The sequence below is a fragment of the Typopeltis vanoorti genome, chromosome 18 (genome assembly GCF_054136105.1).
Source record: "Typopeltis vanoorti isolate ZY-2024b chromosome 18, IOZ_Tvanoo_1.0, whole genome shotgun sequence".
Taxonomy (NCBI): Eukaryota; Metazoa; Arthropoda; class Arachnida; order Uropygi; family Thelyphonidae; genus Typopeltis; species Typopeltis vanoorti.
The window spans coordinates 105,638,590-105,664,876 of record NC_143566.1 but is presented as its reverse complement, the minus strand read 5'-3'; the positions used below and the strand labels follow the sequence as shown (position 1 = coordinate 105,664,876).

General features: G+C 33.9%; 1 protein-coding gene across 2 annotated transcripts in view; it reads left to right on the top strand.

Moving 5' to 3' along the window:
• Positions 1–26,287, top strand: part of LOC150097026 (lipid scramblase CLPTM1L) — a 229,277-nt gene that overhangs the window by 194,621 nt on the left and 8,369 nt on the right. For both annotated transcript variants that reach the window (XM_090408241.1, XM_090408242.1), the window contains exons 14-15: positions 3,052–3,152; positions 15,869–15,984. In XM_090408241.1, coding sequence (XP_090264367.1) covers positions 3,052–3,152; positions 15,869–15,984 — 217 coding nt within the window. The remainder of the gene's footprint in view (positions 1–3,051; positions 3,153–15,868; positions 15,985–26,287) is intronic.

Genomic DNA, 26,287 nt, shown 5'->3' with positions numbered 1-26,287 from the left:
TGTTGTTAAAAATGCATGATATTTCATTTGCCAGATTGAAAGAACAGTGTTGGGTTCTCCAAATTCTCTGTTCTTCCATTTGGTTCTGCTCACATTTTTTTTTTTTTTTTTTTTTTTTTTGTACATTATTGAAGTGGTCCATAACTTTATTTTTTACTTTATTTATCAAGATTTTTAAAGCCTCTTATACGGATGCCAAGATGATCATTCTCCTGCCCTCCTCTCTCTCTCTTTTTCTGTTAATCTTTTATGTTAGCAGTTACACATTAAACTATGTGGAGGAATACAGTGCAAGTTATATTAATATGCAAATGGGGTAAAGTTGGAAAGAACATAGCAAAGAATGAAAATCTGATAATTTCATCTGAAAATTGAGATATAAGCAGAAGAATTCATCACAAAATATTAATACCAGAATCACATTTAATATTTTTGTATCCATAATACAAAAATTTTGTAATATTGTATCCATTCAGTATGTCTGTATTTTTGATGATTTCCAATTCTTGGTTTAACGATTCTTCGGAGGAGCAAAATCTGTGCTCTCTGGCTATTGATGTACAATCCAAAAACAACTCAAAAAATCATCAGTCACTTCTCCTCACATCAACCTAGACAAGAAAAAGCCTGTAGGATTCCCATACCATATGTCAAAGGCATCTCCAAACGTCTGTCAAAAATTATGAAGAAATACAAACGTGCTGCTACCTTCTCCTAAAGACAAACTCTCACCTTTGATGTTACCTAGCATTTATGAAGTTCCATGTTCCTGTAAGATGTCTTACTATGGACAGACAGGAAGATCTATTAGTTAACGCATCTCTGAACATCAAGACCATATCCATCTTATCAAACTGCACAAATCTTACCCCGCACAACACTGAGTCAAAAACCGAAACCTAAGGATCAAGTGCAAAAACACCAAACTTCTACATAGATCCTTATATAAACATGAGCATTTATATAAAGAAAGTGCTGAAACCCTACGTCACAGACCCAATTTAAACCACAATGATGTTCTTACTATCCCTAAAGTTTGTGAAATTGTCATCCTTAATTGTGCAAAATAAATTTATGTATGTTATTTTATTTTAATTTAGTCTAATTTATTTTTTCAGATATGTTTTAATTTAATTTTATATCATGCGCCCTAACTGTATGTTATTCCTAGTATTGTTTGAAATTACCGTACTGACAATTTTTAGTGAAGATGGTAAATTAAATATGGAAATAGACAACAGAATGAACAAAACTGGTATGGTAGGAAGTCAACTGAATAAATTTATATGGAATAAGAGAGAAATTAGTTGGAACACTAAATTAGCTGTATACAAGACAGCATTCAAGTCAATTTTAACTCATGGATCTGACAGCTGGGTCAGAAGTAAAACACTTGATCAAAGACTAGGGACTGCAGATATGAGAGTCCTGAGAAAGATTAGGGGCATCAACAGGTGGCATCAATGGCAGTATCATATTAAAGGCAAGGAGATTAAGAAAGAACTTGACATTGTCAGCATCCAGGAATGCATTAGCAGAGCTAATCTCAGGTGGTATGGTCACTTAAACTAAATGGGAGAAGAAAGATTAGCAAAACAAGTGTTCTCTGCCAGGTTGGCAGGAAAAAGAATCGGAGGAAGACCAAAATATAAGTGGATTGACACAGTAAAAAGTGCCTTAGAAGATAGAAATATAAGATCTGATAATGTTGGAATCTTGATAGGTAACAGACTGATTTGGAGGAAAATTGTAGATAGGAAGTTAGTAATGATATAATTTTTCATGTAGTACTCTCATATCCTGTATGTCCTTTGAGAGTATATATCAGGAATTTGATGAAGATGATGATGATGATGATCAGTGTTGAAATGTCTCTTTACGTTAGACTTTTTAGGAAGAACCACAACTCTTGCATTGTATAACAAGAATATGCATTTTCCCTTAAAATAGATAAAACCAAATTGTTCTTCCCACTTTGTGTTAAAGTTATAAATCTTTTTCTTGTTATTTATGTTATCCATCATAGGTTATAAAAAATATAATATAAATGTATAAAATTATTAGAAACACATCAAATAAACAACTGATTGTCACTTTGTCACTCTAGAAAAGAATTCGGACTACTAGCCTAGTGCGACAGAAGTGTGTAACACATAACTGGTGACATGCAGTTCTCATGGTGCACTTTAAAAATGCCTCACAGGCACTTGGGTGCCTATAAAGCATTTTTAAAGCAAACCTTAACCCCTGGCCTAAATCTTTCTCAATTTTGGGAATTTATATAACTAATACTTACCATTCTTGTGTTCCTTAATTGTAATTAAATTTTGCTTATATGTAAAAATAATTAACTAAATTAATTTATTGTAATTTTTTTGAATATCTATTAATGTAGATGGAGCTATTCTCCTGTATCCTGTGGTGCACATAATATCATTTGCTTTCAATTAAATTGTTCTTTTGAGAGTTTTCCTGTAACTGTATTATTGACAATGGCTATGAAACTTAGCCAAAAATTTTACAAATAAAAATATTAAATATTCTGGTATCAATATTTTATGATGGATCTGATAATTTCATTATTTTAATACCAGAATATTTTCTATAATTCAAAGAAATCTTCATCCCAGTTATATTATTATTGTGTTCATTTGTAGTGAAAAATAAATTCATAACACAAGGAATCATAAAGACTATAAATTCCAAATGTAGAGGAACTTAAACCACCTTTAAACTTGTTCTTATTATTCATTGGTAAAAGTAATTTTTAATTTAATGGGTGAACAAAAATCACACAGATAATAATTAAATAAAATGTAATCATCCTTATATGTCGTGTTTCTTTTATTAAACCAAAACACTATCAAAAATGTGCACTGTTCTGCGTGCATCGTTTTCGGAAATGTTATAAAGCAGAAAAACTATATATATATATATATAATATCATCTGCTGGCTTGGTAATAATGAGCACTTTCATCCTTATTTTTTTAGTAATTTTAATTATAAGTGCTCTGATAATTAATAATTATTTAAATTTACGTATTTTATAGGTGTTTATGCATTTGGTTTCATCTTTATGTTGCCACAATTATTTGTCAATTACAAGCTCAAATCAGTTGCTCATCTTCCTTGGAGGGCATTTATGTACAAGGTAAGGCATTTTATGTAAATGGAAATTAAATACATTGCATGTAATGAATTTTGAACTATTCAACTTTATGTAAAGTTCAAATCTAACATTTATATCACACAGTGTTATAACAGTAACATGGATGATGATTAATTATGAGGATTATGGAATTATACTGGGTTAGTGAACAATTTGTGTAAAATCATTACTGACAGTAAACATTTCAGTTCATTATTGAACTTCTCTCCCAGCTTAGTCTCTGAAGTTTGAGAAGTCCAAGAAAGATTATTTTGTTATGATGGTAATTAGTTATACTTGACTTTCCCAGATAAATAGTCACATACGTCAGTAAAGTCATCAGAGTTAGAGAGATGGCAGAGGCAGAAAAATTTGCAACAAAGTGAGGAAAGGAAATCATGAGCCAAAACAGGTCACATGAAGGAGATTACCAGTCTGATAACTTTCATGTGATATCAGACTTAACAAATGCAGAAGTCTTGCCCTTCATGTAAAAAGCATCATGCATAATGTAATAAGTAAAGTTTAAGTTAGATGTAGTCACCGAGAATGCCAGTTGAGGCAGTAATGAATAACATATCAGTTTGGCTGTCTGTAAGTGGTAGTGTGTATCATTAATGCTAGAATTGACTCCCCAGATGCTGGTAAAATCAATTTTGAATTCTTTTTAACATGGAATTTTGTTATTTTGTTGGATTTCTTGGGTTTGCAATTTTTTTTTATACATTTAGATATTTTTTGAGATTTTGTGGTTTTTCTAGATTTTTTAATATGCAGTGACAATAATTTTTTATATTGCCTTTCATGTAATGAGTGGAACATTAGGAAAATTTATAGAGCAGGGAAGTGAAGGACTCATTATGGTCTCAACTTTACCACCTTCCCTGAAAGCTGCTATACTTGGACTTCCCCCAGGGGAAGTTCCTAGCAGAGTAAGTAGCAATATTATTCACCAGTTAATAAGGACACCTCTTGAAGTGTTACTCACTGTTTCAGTCACTTGTGCTATCTAGTGGCTGGTGTGCAGAAAATTGCTTTACTCCCTCAAATGGAGGAGGTGCTGGCTCCCTAGTGAAATAATTACAGTGGAAAGTGGGAATAGTAAACCCACTACACATGTGCACACTGCATGTAGGAAGAAAGATTTTCACTTTAACACAGATAATTGAGAAATATTGGGAATATAACAAGGATTTGTATTTAAATTTTGTTGATCTGGAAAAGGCATATGACAAGGTGCCAAGTGGAAAGCTCTTCAAAACTCTACAGTTATATGGTGTAAATGGGACATTTTATCAAGCAATACATAGTCTCTAATTAAGCTGTAAGTCAGCAGTTAGAATAGCAAGAGGTAGAGTAAGATGGTTCAAGTAAAATCAGGTGTGCAACAAGGGTGTACATTATCTCCACTGTTATTCATTATCTATATGGATCACATTATGAAAGAAAGTAGTATTAAATCTGATATCAAAACTGGTGATGTTAATTTTAGCTCTTTTCTTTATGCAGATGATGTTATACTTTTGAATATCCAGTACAAGTCTGCAAGATTCCCTGACTAAATTGAATAGCTTTTGTAATAGGTTTGTCTAGTATATGAAAATCAGTAATAAAAAGACAAAGATGATGAAAATAGGCAGAAACATCGAAAATATTAATTGTATCCTGAATGGTGAACCTATAGAACAAGTAAAACTTTTCAGTTATTTATGCGCACTTTTTAGTGAAGATGGTAAATTAAATATGGAAATAGACAACAGAATTAGTAAAGCTGGTATGGTATGAAATCAGCTAAATAAATGTATATGGAATAGAAGAAATTGGTCAAAACACTAAATTAGCTATATACAAGAAAGTGTTCAAATCAATTTTTTAACTTATGGATCTGAGAGCTAGGTTAGAAATAAAACACTCACTTGATCAAAGACTGGAGATCTCTGATATGTGAGTTCGGAGAAAGATTAGAAGTCAACAATGGCATCAATGGCAGTATCATATTAAAAAATGAAGATATTAGGAAAGAACTTGCCATTGTTAACATTTTGAAGTTAATAGAGCTAATCTCAGGTGGTATGGTCACTTCACCCTCTCGTGCATAAATTTTTATATTCATTTATAAAAAATTATAATGACATGATACAGTATCATTTAATCTTACAGTATTACCATGAATTCATTAATTTTGCTAAATTTGTGTCCTGTATATGTTAAAAATGATGTCCTCTTACAGTATTACAGTAGTTGAAAATTATAAGCCATGAAAACCCCCAACAATAATTTAGAATGATCCTGTATATTAGTTAAAATAGAAGGGGGGAATATATATATGAATTAGTAAAAATATAAGAAAAATCCTTGGCCTACCAACTATACTAATGTCATCATCATGCATATCAAGGATTTAGGCCTAGCATGGCCTGTTCCGGCCTTAGAAGTCATCATTTAAAAGTATGCCCTGTTTTCTTTTTCGTAATGGCTTGTACATTAAGGCTTGTTTTGGTAATCTTTCTGTTTTCATTCTTTGAACGTGTTCCATCCATTTATGTTTATATTTTTTAATTTTTTTTTTTACTGATTCTTGGTTTAATTCTTTCATTATTTCTTCGTTTCTTTTGTGATCAAATAGGGTATACTTTGCAGTTTTTCTCATAAACTTCATTTCTGCTGTTATTTGTCTTTTTGTTTTATTGTCCAGATTTTGCTTCCATACATTAAGACTGATAGGGCTAATGTATTGTATACTTTTAGTCTGGTTTGTTTTTGAGCTAGGTTTGGTTTAAATATAGAGTTAATTACACCTATTATTTTTAAATATTTTGCAATTTTTACGTTTATATCTTTTTCATTTACATATGTGATCATACATCCTAGGTAGTTAAATGAATTCACCTGTTCTAAGATCTTGTTATCTATTACTATTTTAGTTCTTGCTGGATATTAAAAAGAGTTGCTGAGAGGGGACATCCCTGTTGGATCCCTTGGTTTATCTCTCTGGTATATGATAGCTCGTGAATTAATGCCTTTTCTATTTGATTATTTTCATATATACTTGTGATAGCTTTTAGGATATTATTTGGTATTTGTCTTTCTTTTATTATGTTAAATAATATGTTTCTTTTAACTTTGTCAAATGCTTTTTCAAAGTCAATAAATGCAATATGTGTTTCTAAATTGTATTCTCTTCTTTTCTCTATTATTAATTTTAGGCAAAAGGCTGGGTCTATACATGATCATCCTTTTCCAAATCCATTCTGTACTTCTAAAATAAAGTTTTCGGAATATTTCGTTAGTTTGCTATTTAAAATTCTGCGGTATATTTTGTAACAGGAATTTAGTATACTGATACCTCTATAGTTTTTAGGGTCATTTCTATTACTTTTTTTTAAGATAGGAATCGCAATTGCTTTTTTGCATTCTATTGGGGGGATACCAGTTGAATAAATTTTATTTAAAAATAATAAGAGTCTTTCTTTGAATCTTGTTCCTGCGTATTTATATAGTTCTGAACCTAGCTTATCTTCTCCAGGTGATTTTCCGTTTCTTGTTTCTTTCAGGCTGATTTCTAATTCTTCTTTAGTTATTTCATTTTCATTAATTGTTTGCCAGTTGTCTTTTTTAAAATATTTGTCTTTCCACAATTCTGTGTAGTAATTTAGAAATTCTTCTAATTTCAATTCGGTGTTTAATTTTATGTTTTCTTTGGTATCTACATTTAAGTATTTCAAAATCTTATATACATTGGGTCATATTTTATATGAATCATGTTCTAAATTAGAAACAAATTTGTTCCATGATTCTCTGTCTTTTTCTGACTTCTCTTTTAGCTGTGGCTCTTATTCTTTTATATTCTATTTCATCTTCTACACTATACTAATGTACTACAGATTTACAACTTTTCATGGATGAAAGTCAAATAAAAAAAAAAAAAGAAGACGAAGAAAAGAAAGAAATGAAAAGAAAATCTTAGGAAATACTACAATTCTATGGTGTAAATAGGACATTATACAGAGTACTATATGTAGTCTATACACAAGTTGTAAGTCAGCAGTTAGAATTAATGAAGTACAGAAAAATGGTTGATGTGAAATCAAGCAAAAGACAAATGTGCATTCTGTCCCTACTGTTATTTATCATCTGTGTATTAATTACATTATTCAAAAGTTAACATTGAACCTGATATCAAAATTGAGATATTCAACTCAGCTATTTACTCTCCACAGATGAATTTTGCATAAGAAATAAATTTATTATAGGTATTCTGGACTCTTTAACTGAAGTGAAATAACTGCTATGAGTAATTTGATATGAAAATTAGCAAAAACTCTGAAAAATTCTCAATAGAACAATGAACATTTTGAACAATTTTTAGTGAAAAATGGAACATTAAATTTGGGAATCGATCATTAAATAAGCAATGCATGCAAGACAGGGTTTTAACTTATGGGTCTGATATCTGGATAAGAAATAAAACAGTTAAACAAAGAAGAGATTCTTCTTTGTTTAACTGAACAGTTTAAATAACAAATTTAAATAAACAGTTAAACAACAAATTCTCATTTCTCTAGTTAAACAAAGACTAGAGATATGAGAATTCTGATAAAAATCAGGAAAGCAGGCAGCTGGCATCAGAATCATATTAAAAAGGAAGATATGAAGTAAATTGGCATTTTGAGTATTCAAGAATGTAGCATTTATAGTATCCTATACACTCCTTTCTCTTGATATTAGGCGATTGGAATGCAAAAGCGGGTGAAAAAGAAGAACAAGGCATCACTGGAAAATTTGGTTTAGGACTATTAGAGTTTTGTGTTGAGAACAGTTGCTTTATTGCAGACTCACTTTCAACAACATAAAAGAAGTTATACACATGGACTTCACCTCATAGAGAATACAGAAATCAGATAGATTATATTGTTGCCAGCAGAAGGTGAGGAGTGTTATCCAACCAGCAAAAACACTATCCAGTGCAGACTGTGGGACAGATCATGAATTATTGATAGCTGAAGTTAAATTGAAATTAAGGGTTAAGAAGAAACAAAAAGACGGTAGCAGATTTGATTTAAATACTATAAATGAAGCATTTAAAGTAGAAGTTGGCAAGAAATTAAAAAGTTTGGAGAAGACAGGAAGAGAATTAAAAGAACTCTGGGAAGAAACAAAATGTCAGTTATAGAAGCAGCAAAGAAGACTCTTAATAAAGTAACAAGAATGAAAGATTGTAAATGGTTGTCAGAAAAAGCTATTCAAATAGCAGAGGAAAGAAGAAAAACAAAACTTCAGAGAAACAAAGAAAGGGTTGGACAACTGAGTGCAGATTTCCAAAGACAGACTAGAAAAGATAAGAATATACATCTATACAAAAGGTGGAAGGAAATTGAAGAAAGGTATTATGGGTATAACAAGGGATCTGTTAGAAAAATAAATGACGTTACAGGGAAGTTTATCCCTAGATTAGGAGTTGTAAAAAGTAATTCAGGTAAATGTTGAAAGTTTTTCACTTGGTTATATTATAAATTAAAGATACCAAGAAATTATATACTTGGTTTAATCCATTATCCAAGCGTAAGCAAACAAAGTTTGCACCTGAAGTATCTTTCAGGACTGGGGCAACTCGTGGCAAAGGTGGTATAACTTCTCATCACTTGCCTTAGTCCCATAATGCAAAGCTCATCTCCTTGCAGACATATATAATGCTATGCATTAAGGGAACTTTTGGCAACTCATATAGGAAAATATGACTTCTCCATTATTTCCACCTTAGAATCACCACCTCTGGGTCTGGCTCCCACTGATGAGAACTGAATAAAGGTCAAAACCGGTCTGGGTAGTGACCCTTCCCTTAATGCATGTGCTTTGCATCATGGGATACTAAGGCAAGTGATGAGAAGTTATATCACCTTTGCCACGAGTTGCCCCAGTCCTGAAAGATACTTCAGGTGCAAACTTTGTTTGCTTACACTTTGATAATGGATTGAACCAAGTATATAATTTCTTGGTATCTTTGATTTATAATTCCAGTAAATGTCTGATGGAAAAGGAAGCACTTACAAAAAGATGGACAAAGTATGTTGAGGATTTGGATCCAACAAAGGTTGGAGCCATATGTGAATAGAGAAATGCCAAAAAACAGGCAGACTTTAGGAGAGATAGAGGAACTAGAGATCAAATAGCAAACATGGGATAGATTATGGAAAGAAGAAGGGAATTATTCATCTGTTTTATCATCAGAAGGAAGTATTCATCTATTTTATTGATTATACGGAAGCTTTTGATTGTGTGGATCACAACAGGCTGTGGATTTTAATTAGATCAATGGGAATACTTAAACTTCTAATTCTCTTAATAAGAGAGCTTTATGACAACCCAGAAGCTCCAGTAAAAACAGACTTTGGAGAAACAGACAGTGTTTGAGTGGAAAAAAAGGGATGTGACAGGATTGTATACTGTTGCCCTACCTTTTTAGTATTTAAAGGTGAATATATTATGACAATGGCTGATTTAGACAAAAATCCAACTGGAATTAAGATTGGTGGCAGAAAAATAAACAATTTAGGATATGCAAATGATACAACCCTCATAGCAGAAACTAAGTAAGATCTGGAGTGTTTGATTATATTGGTTAAGACAGAAAGTAACAAAGCCAGGCTTAAATATCATCAAAACAAAAGTTTTAAATGAATTTATAACAGAGGGAGATAAAATAGAAATCATTGAAAATTATGATATACTTGGGTCCAGAATTAGAAATGATGGTAAATGTGAAGATGAAATTAAAAGGATAGTCATGGGGAAAAAAAGCGATTTTAAATCTTACAAAAATTATGAGATAGACATGGGAGTAAGGCCACGAAAGTTAGAATTGTCAAAGCAATATATTTCCAGTAGTGATGTATCGATGTGAATGCTGGATTATTAAGAAGAAAGACAGAAAGCGAATTGATCCATTTGAATTATGGATGTGCAGGAGACTATTAAGAATCCCAAAGACTGCAAGAATGTCCAATAAGAAGATTTTAGAGAATATAAAGCTCCCATGTGGTGACCGGGGTTAATGAATAGTCCCAATGTAGCCCATGCATGTCATAAGAGGTGACTAAAATGGGTACCCAGTGCATGGGGGTAGCTGGGCCACCCTGCCTCCAGGGGACAAAAATTTTGGAGGCCTGATCCTCCAGGTTGAGAGTTTGGCAATGGGCTAATAATCCATTCCTGTTGTAAAATAACTTCAATTGCGTCATTGTAAAATTATGTCGGTTGCACCTTTGTTTATCACATGCGCTTTAAGCTTTACTTATTTCTTTTTACTTTATTCAATTAAATCTATACTCTGCTTAATATAGGCCTCACTTTTAACCTTTTATAATTCTCTATATGTCCGTACTGCTGATGAATGACCTTTGTTTTCAATGTATTCACAATAAGCAGTCTACCAACCCTCAAACTATGTAATTTAGAAAAATTTATTTTTATTTACAACTACGCCATTCTAAATTATAAATATAGCTTAAGAATTTGAGTATGGAATATATATATATATATATATATATAAGATTAAACTTAACATATGCAATCCTTCATAGCTAGTCGTGGCAATTCTTACTTAAACAGGCTCACAGGTTTGCTAAATTTTATTGGAGACAGTGCATTGGCAAATAGATCAGGCAAGATAGTTACACAAACAAAACATTTACTTTGACCTAGAAAAATGGTACAAAACAGACATGATTAGGAGACATTAACTCTCTAAGGCCTATAACATACACAGTAGTCAACATATACAACTGAACATTACACACACAATACTTAGTTAACCCTGTCACAACACTTAGTTATCCAACTGGACATGTAGCTGCTTCTTACTTAAAACTTAGCTAAACTTCGTCCAAACACTTATAGGTTAACATTCATTTCCCTGTAATTGCTGCTACTAATTAACTAACTAAATACTAACCATTTTCTCAACTGCAAGTTTTCCAGACATTAACAAAGTAGTGTTAACTTGCATTTGGCTTTCACAAACATGGTTCAATCAACTTGGATAAACCTCAGTTAGTTTTTTCTTGACCTTTTGTCTTCTTCTTCCTGGATGCTGGTTGTTGCCTGGACAATCTTAGCGGCTCTGCTGTAGAAGTTCTCCGGGAAAGCTTTAAATTGATTCTCTGTTGGGAAACTGGATAGAACAGCTGCACTTACCACAATTTCTAACAGGTAACCACACACTTGTAGCACGTCCTTACAGCTACAGAAAATACATCAAAATACAACAGCCTCTTCTCTCCCCCCCCCCCACCTGGGAACATGTACCTGGAACCAAATCTGGAGACAACAAAACAAATGAGAGCCTATAGCCCTTTTATATTGTAGCTAATTCTTTGTTCTTCTGATGTAAATTCCAGGATTACCCACGGGCACGATGACGTCATTTCGTCTCCCTCCATTCTTGGGGGCATATTTCTGTATGATCATGCAAACTTTTGTTCTTACTTCATCATCGCTAATCCAGGTTAATCCTTACTTTCCATTTTTACATATACTTTATACCAGGGGTTCCCAACCCTATGCCCGTGGGCACCATGGCACCCGTCGACCAATTTGTGTGTGCCCGCCACTGTTCAACCATGTACCGTATAGTTTGAAATAATCACGCAACAATTCATGGCATGCTATATGACACATGCATTAATGACACATGACGAGTATTAAACGCATACAATGTAAAGTAGATGCGCATTCGAAGTTATTCATTCCAGTTTAAGAACTGGAATATCATCATATTCTCCTAATTATGAAGCACTGGTCAATGAAATGCGATGCCAAAGATCACACTAACTTACATATATATATTTAAATTTTTATATAATGTAAACTTTTAAGTAATAAAACATATGATTATAATGTAAATTTAACAAAAGAATTCAAAAAATTTGCTTGAAAAAATAGATACCGCCCGTCGCCCTATCGGTATTTTGAATGTGCTCTAGGAAACAAAAAGGTTGGGAACCCCTGCTTTATACAATTTTGGAACATGGAATGTTAGAAAAATGTTACAGGTATGGAAAATGCAAAGCATAACACAACCTACCTTCTTTATAAGACAAAGGAAGACAGGTAGACCAAGAAAAAGATGGATTGATGATATACAAAAAGATCTTACAGCTTTAAAAGTTAAGAATTGGAAGAATATTGCACAGAAAAGGAAAGAATGGCTAAAAATTGTTTTGCATGCTAAAAACTCATAAAGAGTTGTAAAGCCAGAAAAAAGAAGAGAATATAAAGATGAAATGTTCCTTGGAGGTGATGATCGCTAAACAGAAGTTGATGTACTTTGGACATATTATGTGAGCTGATGAATCATTATAAAAGGCAGTTAAGTTGGAGAAGATTGAGAGAATGAGGAGAGGAAGACCACAAAAGAGTTGGATGGACAACATAAAAGAACTTACCAACTTGAACTTACAATTACTGAAAAAAAAAAAAAAGAAGAGGCCAAGTGGGATGGAGAGCCTTTGTTCACAGGATCACCAAGAGTCGAAAACAACTGGATGGCACATAACAACAACAGTAACATACACTCCTTAGAGTACACACCAGGAGTTGAATGATTATCATTAAACATTTACAAAAACTATTTTCTCTTGATGTTATTCTACATTATGCCAGATAACTAAGTTTTAATGTCACTTGCCAGCTCATGATTTGAATTTTCAGAATGCTTTAATACATTTTCTGGAAAATGAAAAGAAAATTGTGGATATGAATAACTGTACAGAACGATATTCATATTAGTAAATAAAATTTATACAGTCACAGAGCAATTTGATATTTTATGAAGGACAGTTCTATATGCAGTTAGCAGTGCAGCAATTGTATCATTGAATCGAGATACAGTAAAATAATAATAATAATGACATGATCAAATTCATGGGTCAACTAGAAGAGATTGGAAAGAAAAAGAGTAAGAGAAGCGGGGGCTATATTTCCTTATAGCTGGAGGTTGATTTTCTTGTTTTAGTCTTTGTAGGTTTATTTTATAGTTCTCTAATCCAGAATGCTGATTAATTTGTTTATGTATTGTATTCTCTATATTTCAAGATTTTATGTCTTTTAAAGAAGGTAGGTTTTGCATGTATAGAGCAATTTCTAAGAAATTGAATGAATATTCTTCCTTGGTTATTTTTAAAAGTAGGAAATATTTAGATTTATTCAATATTGTAATGAGAATTTTATGCATAGAACAAATGTGCTAATTTCATCCCCATGTCACAGTGGGGAGGAAAATCAAAACCATACTTTCTCCCTTTCCCATTCATCCTGTTCATGTCATATAAATGACTTCTGCAAAAAGACATTATATTAAGATGCTGGGTTACTTTGTGTTAGCATAAAATGTGCATTATTAAACATACTTACACTTTTAGACTTCATTTCTTCCTTTGCTTTTTGTTCAAAACTCCCTTACATCATCATCATCATCATCAAATTCCTGCCATGTACCCTCAAGGGGTGTACAGGATATGACAGTACTACATGAAAAAATTACATCAATACTAACTTCCTATCTACAATTTTCCTCCAAATCACTCTGTTACTTGTCAAGACTCCAACATTATCAGATCTTATATTTCTATCGTCTAAGGCACTTTGTACTGTATCAATCCACCTATATCTTGGTCTTCCTCTGGGTCGTTTTCCTGCCAACCTGGCAGAGAACACTTGTTTTGCTAATCTTTCCTCTCCCATTCTATTTAAGTGACCATACCACCTGAGATTAGCTCTGCTAACGCATTCCTGGATGCTGACAATGTCAAGTTCTTTCCTAATATCCTCATTTTTAATATGATATTGCCATTGATGCCATCTGTTCACGCCTCTAATCTTTCTCAGGACTCTCATATCTGCGGTCTCTAGTCTTTGGTCAAGTGTTTTACTTCTGACCCAGCTCTCAGATCCATAAGTTAAAACTGGTTTGAACACTGTCTTGTATACAGCTAATTTAGTGTTCCGACTAATTTCTTTCTTATTCCATATGAATTTATTCAATTGACTTCCCACCATACCAGCTTTGCTGATTCTGTTGTCTATTTCTATATTTAATTTACCATCTTCAGTAAAAATCGTGCCTAAGTAGCTGAAATGTTTTACTTGTTCCACAGGTTCTCCATTCACAACACAGTTGACATTTTCAATGATTCTGCCTATTTTCATTGTCTTTGTCTTTTTATTGCTGACCTTCATACCATATCTATTACAACAGCTATTAAATTTAGTCAGAGAATCTTGCAGACTTGTAGCGGATTTATTTAGAAGTATAACATCATCCGCATAAAGCAAAGAGCTGACATTAACATCTCCAATTTTGATATCAGGATTAATACCACATTCCTTCATAATGTGATCCATATAGATAATGAATAACAGAGGAGATAATGTACATCCTTGTCTCACACCAGATTTAACATTAAACCATCTTCCTGTACTTCCTTCAATTCTAACTGCTGACTTACAACTCAAATAAAGACTAAGTATTGCTTGATATAAATTTTTGTTTCAGTCACCCCTATTATGTCGATCTGGTACTTATCTAATCCCTCAGCTAGCTCCATTTCTTTGCCATTCAGGCTTCTTACGTTGATAGTACCGATCTTTAACTCTGGTGATGTTGAGTTGGGGTTTGTTTTCAGATTTGTTCCAGTAGCTGACTTTTCGCTGTTCGCCCTGGTTCCCTGGCAAAAACAACGGGGGCCTTGTTTAACCGGGTGACGCCCCAGCCAGCATGAAATTTTGTCATGTTGTACCATCATTTTTTATTTTGCTTTAACCAATAAGAATACAATTTGGTTGGCTAAATCCCAAATTGCCAGCCCATCCTCATTCGTTCAGTATCAAAGTAGATACCCAACAGGGTGCACCACGAGAAGGTGAGGATTGGACATTAGGTCAGAAGCCCTGGTCGGTTCTCCGCATTCCTTTAAAGGCTATGTGGAGGTCTCCTCTCAGTTATACAGCTTTGACCCTTAAGCACCCCACTCCCTTACATTAATGTTTTTATTCCCTTAGATTATATAATTTTAAATAATTCTGCAGAATTATTTAAAATTATATTCTCCCTGTATAGAATCATGTAAAAATATATTAAATCACTACCAAATGGATCAGTCAGTAACTATAGTGTCCTTTGGTCAGAAAGATCTGGATTTCTCATGTTCATCTAGGATGTGAGAAACCTTTATAAAGACTTTATAACATTTCATGTCCTTCTTATAACAATAATTAAGTTTTGGCAGGCCACTAAGTTTGAACTTAACGCTTAAGAAGAAGACAGATGATACTTGTATCACTTCTGATGATTATTTATGAACCAGTGTTTGGTCTGCTAATTGACTGAGTATTTTGTCACTTTTTTTTTTTTGAACCACAATGATTTTCATAATCTGTCCTGCATACCAGTCTATGAATATCACAACCATTGTTTTATTTCCATTTAAGGATCAAACAGTCAACTATTGTCACTTTTAGTTATGTATACATTGTGTAAGTCCATGCATTCCATGGATCATAAAAAAAAAAAAAAAACTTTTATGCATTCTGATCTATTTTTTAGTTCCAGATATGTGCTTTTTAGAGAAGTACTGATTGTCAAATTTGCTGTGTATTTTATTAATATTTGATATTCAGTAACTAAATTATTGGTTAAAATGGTTTTGTTTTTATTTTTGTAGGCATTCAATACATTCATTGACGATCTCTTTGCTTTCATTATCACTATGCCAACTGCCCATCGAGTAGCCTGCTTCCGTGATGATATCGTATTTCTTATTTACATGTACCAGAGGTGGTAAGTTCATATTTACTTATTTATTTCTAACCTGTAAACTTTAAGGAATTAATTCACAGCATTGAGGAATGAAATCAGGTGATTTGATTATTTCATCATTGTCATCACAGAGATCTCATTAGGGTATAGCATACAAAGCTATGGTATGTGCCCAGGCAACACAAAAGAAATTGATTTCAGAGTTTAATTTCTGACTTAGAGCTCAAACTTCTAGAAGGGGAAGCCTTAAAATTACTGTTTTAAATTAAAATGATTTAAATTACTGTTTAAAATTACCCATATCTTTGGAAGTTTCATATTTCCATATTTATTTATGTTATAGTGGCCTTTAAGAGCATCTTCAGGTTTCAGAAGGAAATCTTTGCATTAAAATTTGCTGTGTTAATGTATATGATGCATGTGTTTAATCTTATTCTCTGGGTGGTGTCCCTGATGTGATCTACTGGACATGAGTCTTTATAGTCATGTGTAGCAGACCATGTATTTTTTTGTATTATTCAAGGCTAATTTGGTTGGTTGTTCTTGCTAATAATTGGCAGCTGGCCAATATGAGTAATAATTCATCTCCTGGTATAAATTAAAGATGCCAAGAAATTATATTCTTGGTTTAATCCTTTATCTAAGTGTAAGCAAGCAAAGTTTGTACCTGAAGTAATTTCAGAACTGGGCAAATCGTATACAGAGGCTAATGACTTCACATCACTTGCCTTGGCATCCCATAATGCAAAGCACATATCCTTACGGATAATATGACTTCTGAATTACTTCAACCTTGGTATCACTTCTGGGTCTGGCTCCCACTGATGAGACCTCAATAAAGGTTGAAAAAATTCAGAAGTCATATTTCCATATACAAGTAGCCAAAAGATGCTACACCTATTATTAAAATACTCTGGATTAGAGATAGATATTGGAAGTTTTTCCACTTGGTTATACTATAAGATGCCAATAAAGGTCGAAACTGGTCTGGGTAGTGACCCTTCCCATAATGCATAGCATTATACATGTCCGTAAGGATGTGTGTTTTGCATTATGGGATACTAAGGCAAGTGATGTGAAGTCATTAGCCTCAATATATGAGTTGCCCAGTCCTGAAATTACTTCAGGTGCAAACTTTGTTTGCTTACACTTGGATAAAGGATTAAAACAATAATATAATTTCTTGGTATTTCTAATTTATAGTATAACTAAGTGGAAAAACTTCCAATATCATATCCTGGTACTAAGACAGAGTATGAGGTTTATTCCTTGAAGAAAATATGGATAGTACATTTACTGAGAGATAACACTGTGTGTTATTAATGTTAAAACTATGAATAATGCATGTTAAATTTATGTAAAATAAATAGACAGTTTACTTACATTTAGATTTGAAAGGCATATGTTTGGATTTCTTTAAAGTCATGTTTTTATGTTCACTGAGTACAACCTAGAATGTTTTCTCACTTTCTCTATACAGAAGTGTACTGAGAAAGATGCTTTCAGTACACTTCACAGTTCTACAAATATAATCCTGTTTATTCTTACAAAAAAAAAAGTTAGATATAAAAAAGTTGTTTTATTTCTCATTTTATAGATGAGAAATAAATACTATGAGAGTTCTGTTACAATCATCCACAATTTTACCTTCTGACCAGGACCTCTGAATTATGCAGTGTAGCGAATGCAAAACTTTTGCACCTTCATATTTGAGCATTTCTGGTCATATGTGATCTACTCCAGCTGCCTTTCTGCATTTCTGTTGCAACAACAAGATTTTTGTTGTTGTTGTTTTTACTTTTTCTAATACAAATAATGATATATATAGATATCTTTCCTCATGAATATGTTCTACTGCTGTTCTGTCACTTCTGTTTCATTTAGCAATGTTTCAAAATAATAATTGCAGACATCTAAAATATCTTTATCTTCATGTCACACTTGCAAAAAACAAGCAAATGGTATCAGTAATATGGAATATTTGAAATAGATTAATAGTGTTGCATATGCATGATTCATGTTGTATTATGTATTATTATATTGCATTATGATCAGTAGTGATCTGATGCATAGAATGTTCAAGATCTGCTCCAGAGTTTTGATCATTGATGACCAACTTGATGTAGCATCAAGTTTGGTCATCAGTAATTAAGTCTTGAGCACAGTACTCTAGATGTAGCCTTGATATGCCCACATCCGATTACTGTGCTCAAGTCTGGTTCCCTGGGTTTCTTGGGAATGGGGAGGAGGTGGAGAGGATTCAGAGGCGAGTAACCAACATGGTGAGCAGCCTGTGGAATGTTCCCTATGAAGATAAATTGAAGGTGTGTGGATTGCAGAAGTTGGATAAAGGTGTGATTAGTAGGGAGTGTGAGGACTAGATTTTTTGCTTGGAGAGTTGTGAATGAGTGGAATGGGTTGCCAGAGTAAGTTGTAAGTGCTTTGTCTGTTAATGGGCTCACGAAGAGGTATAATAGATTGGGTCTCCCACAATGAGTCTTCGGACTCTAAGTGTCCGTATTATAATAATAATATCTCCTGACTTGACTGTTTGTCCCATGTAAACATGTCCTATGGAAGTATACAATTAATCTTGTATACTTCCCATTTTTCCAGTGGTGAATAGGGGAGGTTTGGAGGCCAAGTATACTTGATATCTTTTTTACCGGGAAGAAAACCATGTGTTTATGCCTTTTCTCATGCAACATCTTTGAGCTCCTGTCTGTAAAGAAGTGATACCACTCCTCTGTATTCCTGTTTTCTTTTTCCATTTGTTTAGTACGCTCTTTTAACATGTTCTCTGCCATTTTTTTATAACCATTTTTGGAAGGATAAGACAGGTGTTTGAGTTCATAGCTTCTTTCCTCCATACAGCTGGAAATATTATATGCCCTATCTCTCATAACATCAATTTTTTTATGCCAAATGGTGGTGGTGGTGGGATGTTCATGGAGGTGTCATCCTGTGTTTTTTAGTTTTCTGTATACTGAATAGCCAAGTTTATTTGAAGATCCCCTCTTTTGTGTTTCCAGAAATGCAGGAATCTATTGTTCTAATTCAGTGGCGAACTTTATTGAGGGATGAATGCTGTTAAGATCATCATCAAAGTTTTGTAATTATTTACTGCCAAGTCATATGATAAATACATCATCCACATAATGTAGTCAAAGCTTAGGCCATAATTTTCGACCTGTTTTTTCAAATGATTCTATAAACAGATTGGACAGCAGAGACAGTCATGAGACCATCGCTAGGCCTTATTTTTGCTCATAGAAATTGATTTGGAACTGGAATAATGTGTTCTTCATGCAATGTTCAATGAAAATAGTTCTTGTAGTAGTCCTGTGGTTTCTGTTCACCAGCTACACTGGTGAATAGGTTGACATTCAAATTTGTTAGTAGAACAGAATGGTTCCATTACAATACCCTTAGTTTTTGTAACAAAGCGTACAGTGTTCTTTACAGAAGTGTCTTTCTTGCTTATAGGCAAAATAGATACCAATAAGCAAGACAAACATTTCTCTTCTCTCTTAAATATTTTGCACAACTAGTACCCATGCTTAGAAACAAAATGGACACCTGTGTAAAAAACATTAAAAAAAATAAGGATATCATAACAGAACACTCATACCTACTAACAGGCCTTGGAGGTCTTGCCAAGACAGACACTTCTCTCTAATATATGTTGAAAAAAAGCCTTAATCAATGTCCCAGATCTGGGACATTTAATGCATCACATTACATCACTGTTCATCATAATACAACTTGCATATTTCAAATATTTAATATGACTGATACTGCTACCTTACCTTTTGCAAAACACAGTCGTTGTAATATCAGTTTAGTTTTTTATTTCAGCTTCCTGAAGAAGTATACAGTCAGTTCTCACATAACACATTTATAAAACATGGATTTACTTATGGGGTGCTTAAGGGTCAAAGCTGTATAACTGAGAGGAGACCTCCACATAGCCTTTAAAGGAATGCGGAGAACCGACCAGGGCTTCTGACCTAATGTCCAATCCTCACCTTCTCGTGGTGCACGCTGTTGGGTATCTACCTGGATACTGAACGAACGAGGATGAGCTGGCAATTTGGGATTTAGCTGACCAAATTGTATTCTTATTGGTTAAACCAAAATAAAAAAAAATGATGGTACAACATTACGAAATTTCATGCCGGCTGGGGCGTCGCCCGGTTAAACAAGGCCCCCGTTGTTTTCGCCAGGGAACCAGGGCGAACAGCGAAAAGTCAGCTACTGGATCAAACCCTAAAACACACCCCAACTCAATATCACCCGAGTTGAAAATCGGTACTATCAACATAAAAAGCCTGAAATGCAAAGAAATGGAGCTAGCTGAGGAATTAGATAAGTACCAGATCGACATAATAGGGGTGAGTGAAACAAAGAAGACAAAAACTGGTGAGATCTTTCTGAGCAATAAATACAAAATGTTATATTCAGGCAATGACAATGAAGGAAAAGAACGAGTAGCCATAGTATTCAACACTAAATATGAGGCTAATCTTCTTGAATAGCAGGCATTCTCAAGTAGAGTGATGTGGTCAAATATGAGAATGGAGAACTGGACAATGAGACTTATTTGTGCCTATGGTCCCACAGTAGGCTCTACTAAGATAGAAGTGGAAGAATTTTTTGAGGCGCTATAGTAAGCTAATGACACAATGAAAAAGGAAAAGTTGGTGCTTGTTGGGGATATAAATAGAAGAGTAAGGAGTGATTGTCAGACATACAAAAATATTTTGGGAAAATTTGGAGAAAAAAGCAAAGCTAATAATAATGGCAAATACCTGTTGGATTTCTGCTCAGGACATGGACTGGTTATTACTAACACCATGTTCCAACATAAAAATGTGCACAAATTCACATGGAGAGGCAAGAAATGAGAAAAATCTCATTGACTATGTTATTGTTGATTGTGATGTTTTCTCCCTGGTGCAGGACACCAGAATGTACAGAGGATTTGAAATTGGAAGTGATCACTATTTAGTCTTCAGCATGATAAAATGGAATTTCATATTGAAAACAATAACATGTAAGAAAGTTTTAAAGCGAATGAAAGTTGAGCAGCTCTCCCATGTTAACTGTAGACTAAAATACAAAGATTATTGAAGAAAAAATGAAAGAGTTTGAGAACAGGAACCAAACCTTGGAGATTCAGTGACCTTGAAGAAAACCCTGATTGATTCACCCAGAGAGGCATGTGGTGAGGTTGTCTGCAAGGATAGAAAAATCAGAACTCCATGGTGGACACAGGAAGTAAAAGAGGCAATGAAGGAAAAGAAGGAAGAATATCAAAAATTCCTGGCAAATAAGTCAGCTTGTGATCTTAGAGAAGGTGCCAAGTGAGAAGCTATTCAATACGCTACAGTTATATGGTGTCAACGGGACATTATATCAAGCAATACTTAGTCTTTATTTGGGTTGTAAATCAGCAGTTAGGATTGAAGGAAGTACAGGAAGATGGTTTAATGTTAAATCTGGTGCGAGACAAGGATGTACATTATCCCCTCCGTTATTCATTATCTATATGGATCATATTATGAAGGAAAGTGGTATCAAACCTGATATCAAAATTGGATATGTTAATGTCAGCTCTTTGCTTTATGCAGACGATGTTACACTTCTAAATAAATCTGCTACAAGTCTGCTAGATTCCCTGACTAAATTGAATAACTGTTGTAATAGATATATTATGAAGATGAGCAATAAAAATACAAAGACAATGAAAATAGGCAAAATCGTTGAAAATGTCAACTGCGTTGTGAATGGAGAACCTGTGGTACAAGTAAAACATTTCAGCTACTTAGGCACGCTTTTTAGTGAAGATTGTAAATTAAATATGGAAATAGACAACAGAATAAACAAAGCTGGTATGGTAGGAAGTCAGTTGAATAAATTCATGTGGAATAAGAGAGAAATTAGTCAGAACACTAAATTAGCTGTATACAAGACCAGTTTTAACTTATGGATCTCAGAGCTGGGTCGGAAGTAAAGCACTTGACCAAAGACTGGAGACCGCAGATATGAGAGTCCTGAGAAAGATTAGAGGCGTGAACAGATGGCATCAATGGCAATATCATATTAAAAATGAGGATATTAGGAAAGAACTTGACATTGTCAGCATCCAGGAATGCTTTAGCAGAGCTAATCTCAGGTGGTGTGGTCAGTTAAACAGAATAGGCGAGGAAAGATTAGCAAAGCAAGTGTTCTCTGCCAGGTTGGCAGTAAAACGACCCAGAGGAAGACCAAGATATAGGTGGATTGATACAGTACAAAGTGCCTTAGATGATAGAAATATAAGATCTGATAACGTTGGAGTCTTGACAAGTAACAGACTGATTTGGGGGAAAATTGTAGTTAGGAAGTTAGTAATGATATCAATTTTTTATGTAGTACTATCATATCCTGTACACCCCTTGAGAGTACATGGCAGGAATTTGATGATGATAGGAGAATGTTGCTTTGTATGGCATGAAGCTTATTTGTTTATGAATGATTTTTTTTTATCAAGTTTCCATTTTGCACTGATGAGAAATAGTAGGTGAATGTGACAAGCCTTACCCAGCTTCTATTCACACACTTAACAAATGTTAAATGTGTAGATGAAAAGATAAGATCTCCAGGATTCAAGACTGCTAAAATAAACTGACTGACTGTAATGCTAGGAGATATGCAGGGGGACCTGAAACTGAAGCCTGTTGTTGTTTATCATAAGCCAATCCATGAGTCTCAAAAGGGAATATAAGGTTTACACTGGATGTTCACTTCAGGGATAGCAGAAGGACATGGATAACAGTTATCCATCTCTTTCCACTGATGTTTTTGTGGATGTGTTTGAAACTATTTCAGGAGGAAAAATTTGGATTTTAAGACTGTTTCTGACAATGCACTGACTCATCCCGCAACCCCTTGTTGAGCTCTCACCAAGCATCAAAATCTTGTTTTTATCCCCTAATACAACACCTCTCATCCAGCCCCCTTTGAACAAGGAATTATTTCTGGTTTTTAACACAGTTATGCAAGACACATTTTGGATGTTAGTACTTGCGATGATGGATGAAAATGCACAGACAGTTCTGGAATTTTGGAAGAGATTAAACATAAAAATGCAATTGACATTATTTTGAAGGCTTGGAATGAATTGTCAAAAAAGACTGTTTGGAACCTTTCCACTTGATTTCATTTGTGATTTTGAAGGCTTTGATTCTATAAAAAAAACTTCCCAAAATAAAAACAAATTGTCCTCACAAACAGGATGGATTTGATGACATAGAGGAAGATTTTGATGAGCTGCTTCAGTCCCATACAGAAGAACTTTCATCAGAAAATTTGCAACAGCTTATTGCTGAAGTGCAGTTGTGGAAGAACTCCAGCAAGTCACCATAAAACAGCTTTCCACTACAGAGTTATCTTAGTTTTGAATGCATTTGAGAAAAGCATGCAATGGCTAGAAGATAATGATTACATTCTGTAGGCTTCTGTGGAAAAAGAACATATTAGAATCGCTATTTTCCAGTATTAAACCACTCACAAAGAAGTCAGAAAGAAATTATGTTTTATTTCGGTTAAATTGCTTAATCATTTATTATTATTATTAGTTTCATGAAAAAACTGTTTCACTTCATCAGGAAATAGCACAAATAAATTAAAAAACTACAAGGAAAGTAATAACAGTTAACATTTCTAGTGAAGAATATTTGAAAATGTTTAAACAATGGAAAATGTGCATTTGCTGTTTCATGAGTGTACAGTATACTGCTGGTAGATACAAGTGTGATGGATTAAGGAGGGCCAGATTTGATATAAAATCATGTAGATGATACGTCATTATTTCAGCTGATTCTTTGAATACTCTTGAAGTAAATGCGGTAATCAGTGTGGAGCATTCCTATTTATTGCCGTTCTACTAAATGTTTTGTATCTGTTGTATGTGCTGCCGACCCTGATTTGTGCTTTCTTTCATTCTGTGTCCTTGATGTGTTCCAATTGGTGTATCTCCCCCAGATTTGCCACTTTGTCCTATGTAGTGCAGCTCATAACTGCAACTGATCTTGCAGACGCCTAGTTTTTTTAAGTAGTGGATGTGGTGGTTTAGGAGATTTCAGGTGACTGAAAATTTTGTTGATTGGGAAGAAAGTGACTTTTAGTTTTTTTGGTGAAACAATCTTGCTCTTTTATCTGTGATTGATTGTATATATCGGAGAATCACTATTCCTTGAAAGTTTATTTTTCACTTGGTTAGAGTATAATAAATTTAGTTTAATCCTTTATCCAAGTGTGAGCAAACAAAGTTTGCACCTGAAAGTATCTTCAGGACTGGGGTAAGGTGGTACAACACCAGGACACTCCTTGCAAAGGTGGAGCAAGCTACCAACACTCCTATCTCAGTATCTCCCATAATGCAAAACACATCTCCTTGCGGATATGTCTAATGTTATGCATTAAGGGAAGGGCCACAACCCAGACTAGTTTCGACCTTTATTGAGGTCTCTTTATTGAGGTCTGGCCAGGCCCAAGTGGAGATATTGAGGTCTAGCCAGCCCAAGTGGAGATACCAGGCAGAAGCATTAGCAGGTCATCTCTACCTATAGGAGTTGCCAAATGGTGTGCCACCCTTTTTTAATAAATTACTCTGGATTTAGAGAAAGATGTTGAAAGTTTATTTTTCACTTGGTTAGAGTATAATAAATAAAGGATTAAACTAAATTTATTATACTCTAACCAAGTGAAAAATAAACTTTCAACATCTTTCTCTAAATCCAGAGTAATTTATTAAAAAAGGGTGGCACACCATTTGGCAACTCCTATAGGTAGAGATGACCTGCTAATGCTTCTGCCTGGTATCTCCACTTGGGCCTGGCTCCCACTGAAGAGACCTCAATAAAGGTCGAAACTAGTCTGGATTGTGGCCCTTCCCTTAATGCATAACATTAGACATATCCACAAGGAGATGTGTTTTGCATTATGAGAGATACTGAGATAGGATTGTTGGTAGCTTGTACCACCTTGCCCCAGTCCTGAAGATACTTTCAGGCGCAAACTTTGTTTGCTCACACTTGGATAAAGGATTAAACTAAATTTATAATCACTATTCCTTTATGTTCTTAGTTTATTTGTTCTTCTGTTTGCTTTGGAGGTTGAGATAGAATTTTTTTGACTGTGTTCTGTTAGTTGAGATATCAGAGCAAAACACTCAACTTCTCAGTCTACAGGAAACCAACTAACACAGTAAATTATCTACATGCAACTTCTTATCTCCACCCAGCACAAAAAATAGGCATCATCCGTTCCTTACACAATAGAGGCTACAGAATTTCCATGAATATAGATAAAAGAAACCAGGAGCTACAGTATCTTAATTCTGTCCTTTCAAAGAATGGCTACAACAGAACATTAATAAAAAAAATCTATCTCAACCTCCAAAACAAACAGAAGAATAAATAAACCAAAAATATTCAGCAGTAATTCTCCCATTTTATATATATATATATATATATATGTATATACACCCACACACACACACACATACATATACAATCTGTTATAGATAAAATAGAAAGATTGCTTTGCCAAAATATCTGAAACCTCCTAAACCACCAATCTGCCACAAAAAAATGACGTATCTACAAGTTGAGTTGTGGTTGTGGGCTACACTACATAGGACAGACTGGTAAATCTGGGGAGATATGCCAATCAGAACACATCAAGAAAATTGAGAATGAAAGAAAGCACAAATCAGGGCTAACAGCACATACAACAAATACAAAAATACATGCTCCCCGTTGATTACCGCTTTTCAAAGAATCAGCTGAAATGATGATGTATTTTCTACAATGTAACAAAAAAAACAAGGGATGATTTAACATCATATCTGATTCTCCTTAATCCACCATGACACACTTGTATCTACCAGCAGTATACAGCAACCCACGAACTAACAGCCATTGTAACAGTGAATGCATACTTTCTGTTGTTTAAATATTTTCAGATATTCTTTGCTAGAAATGTTAACTGTTATTACTTTACTTGTTTTTAATTTGTTTGTGCTATTTCTTGAAGTAAAACAAAGTCTTTTCATGAACTAGTTGAATTAAAACAATTTCTTTTTGACTTATTTGTGACTGGTTTAATACTGGAAAAGAGTGATTCTGATAATGATTACAATTGTGAGCAGAGTAGAACTTAATATAATTTGATCTTCTTTGTAGCTGTATAAGCAGTTGCTTTGTGAAAGAGAAAAGGATGGCAAAACAAATTAAGCTAGATGTCTTTCTTATGCAAACACTCAAAAAAAGAGATG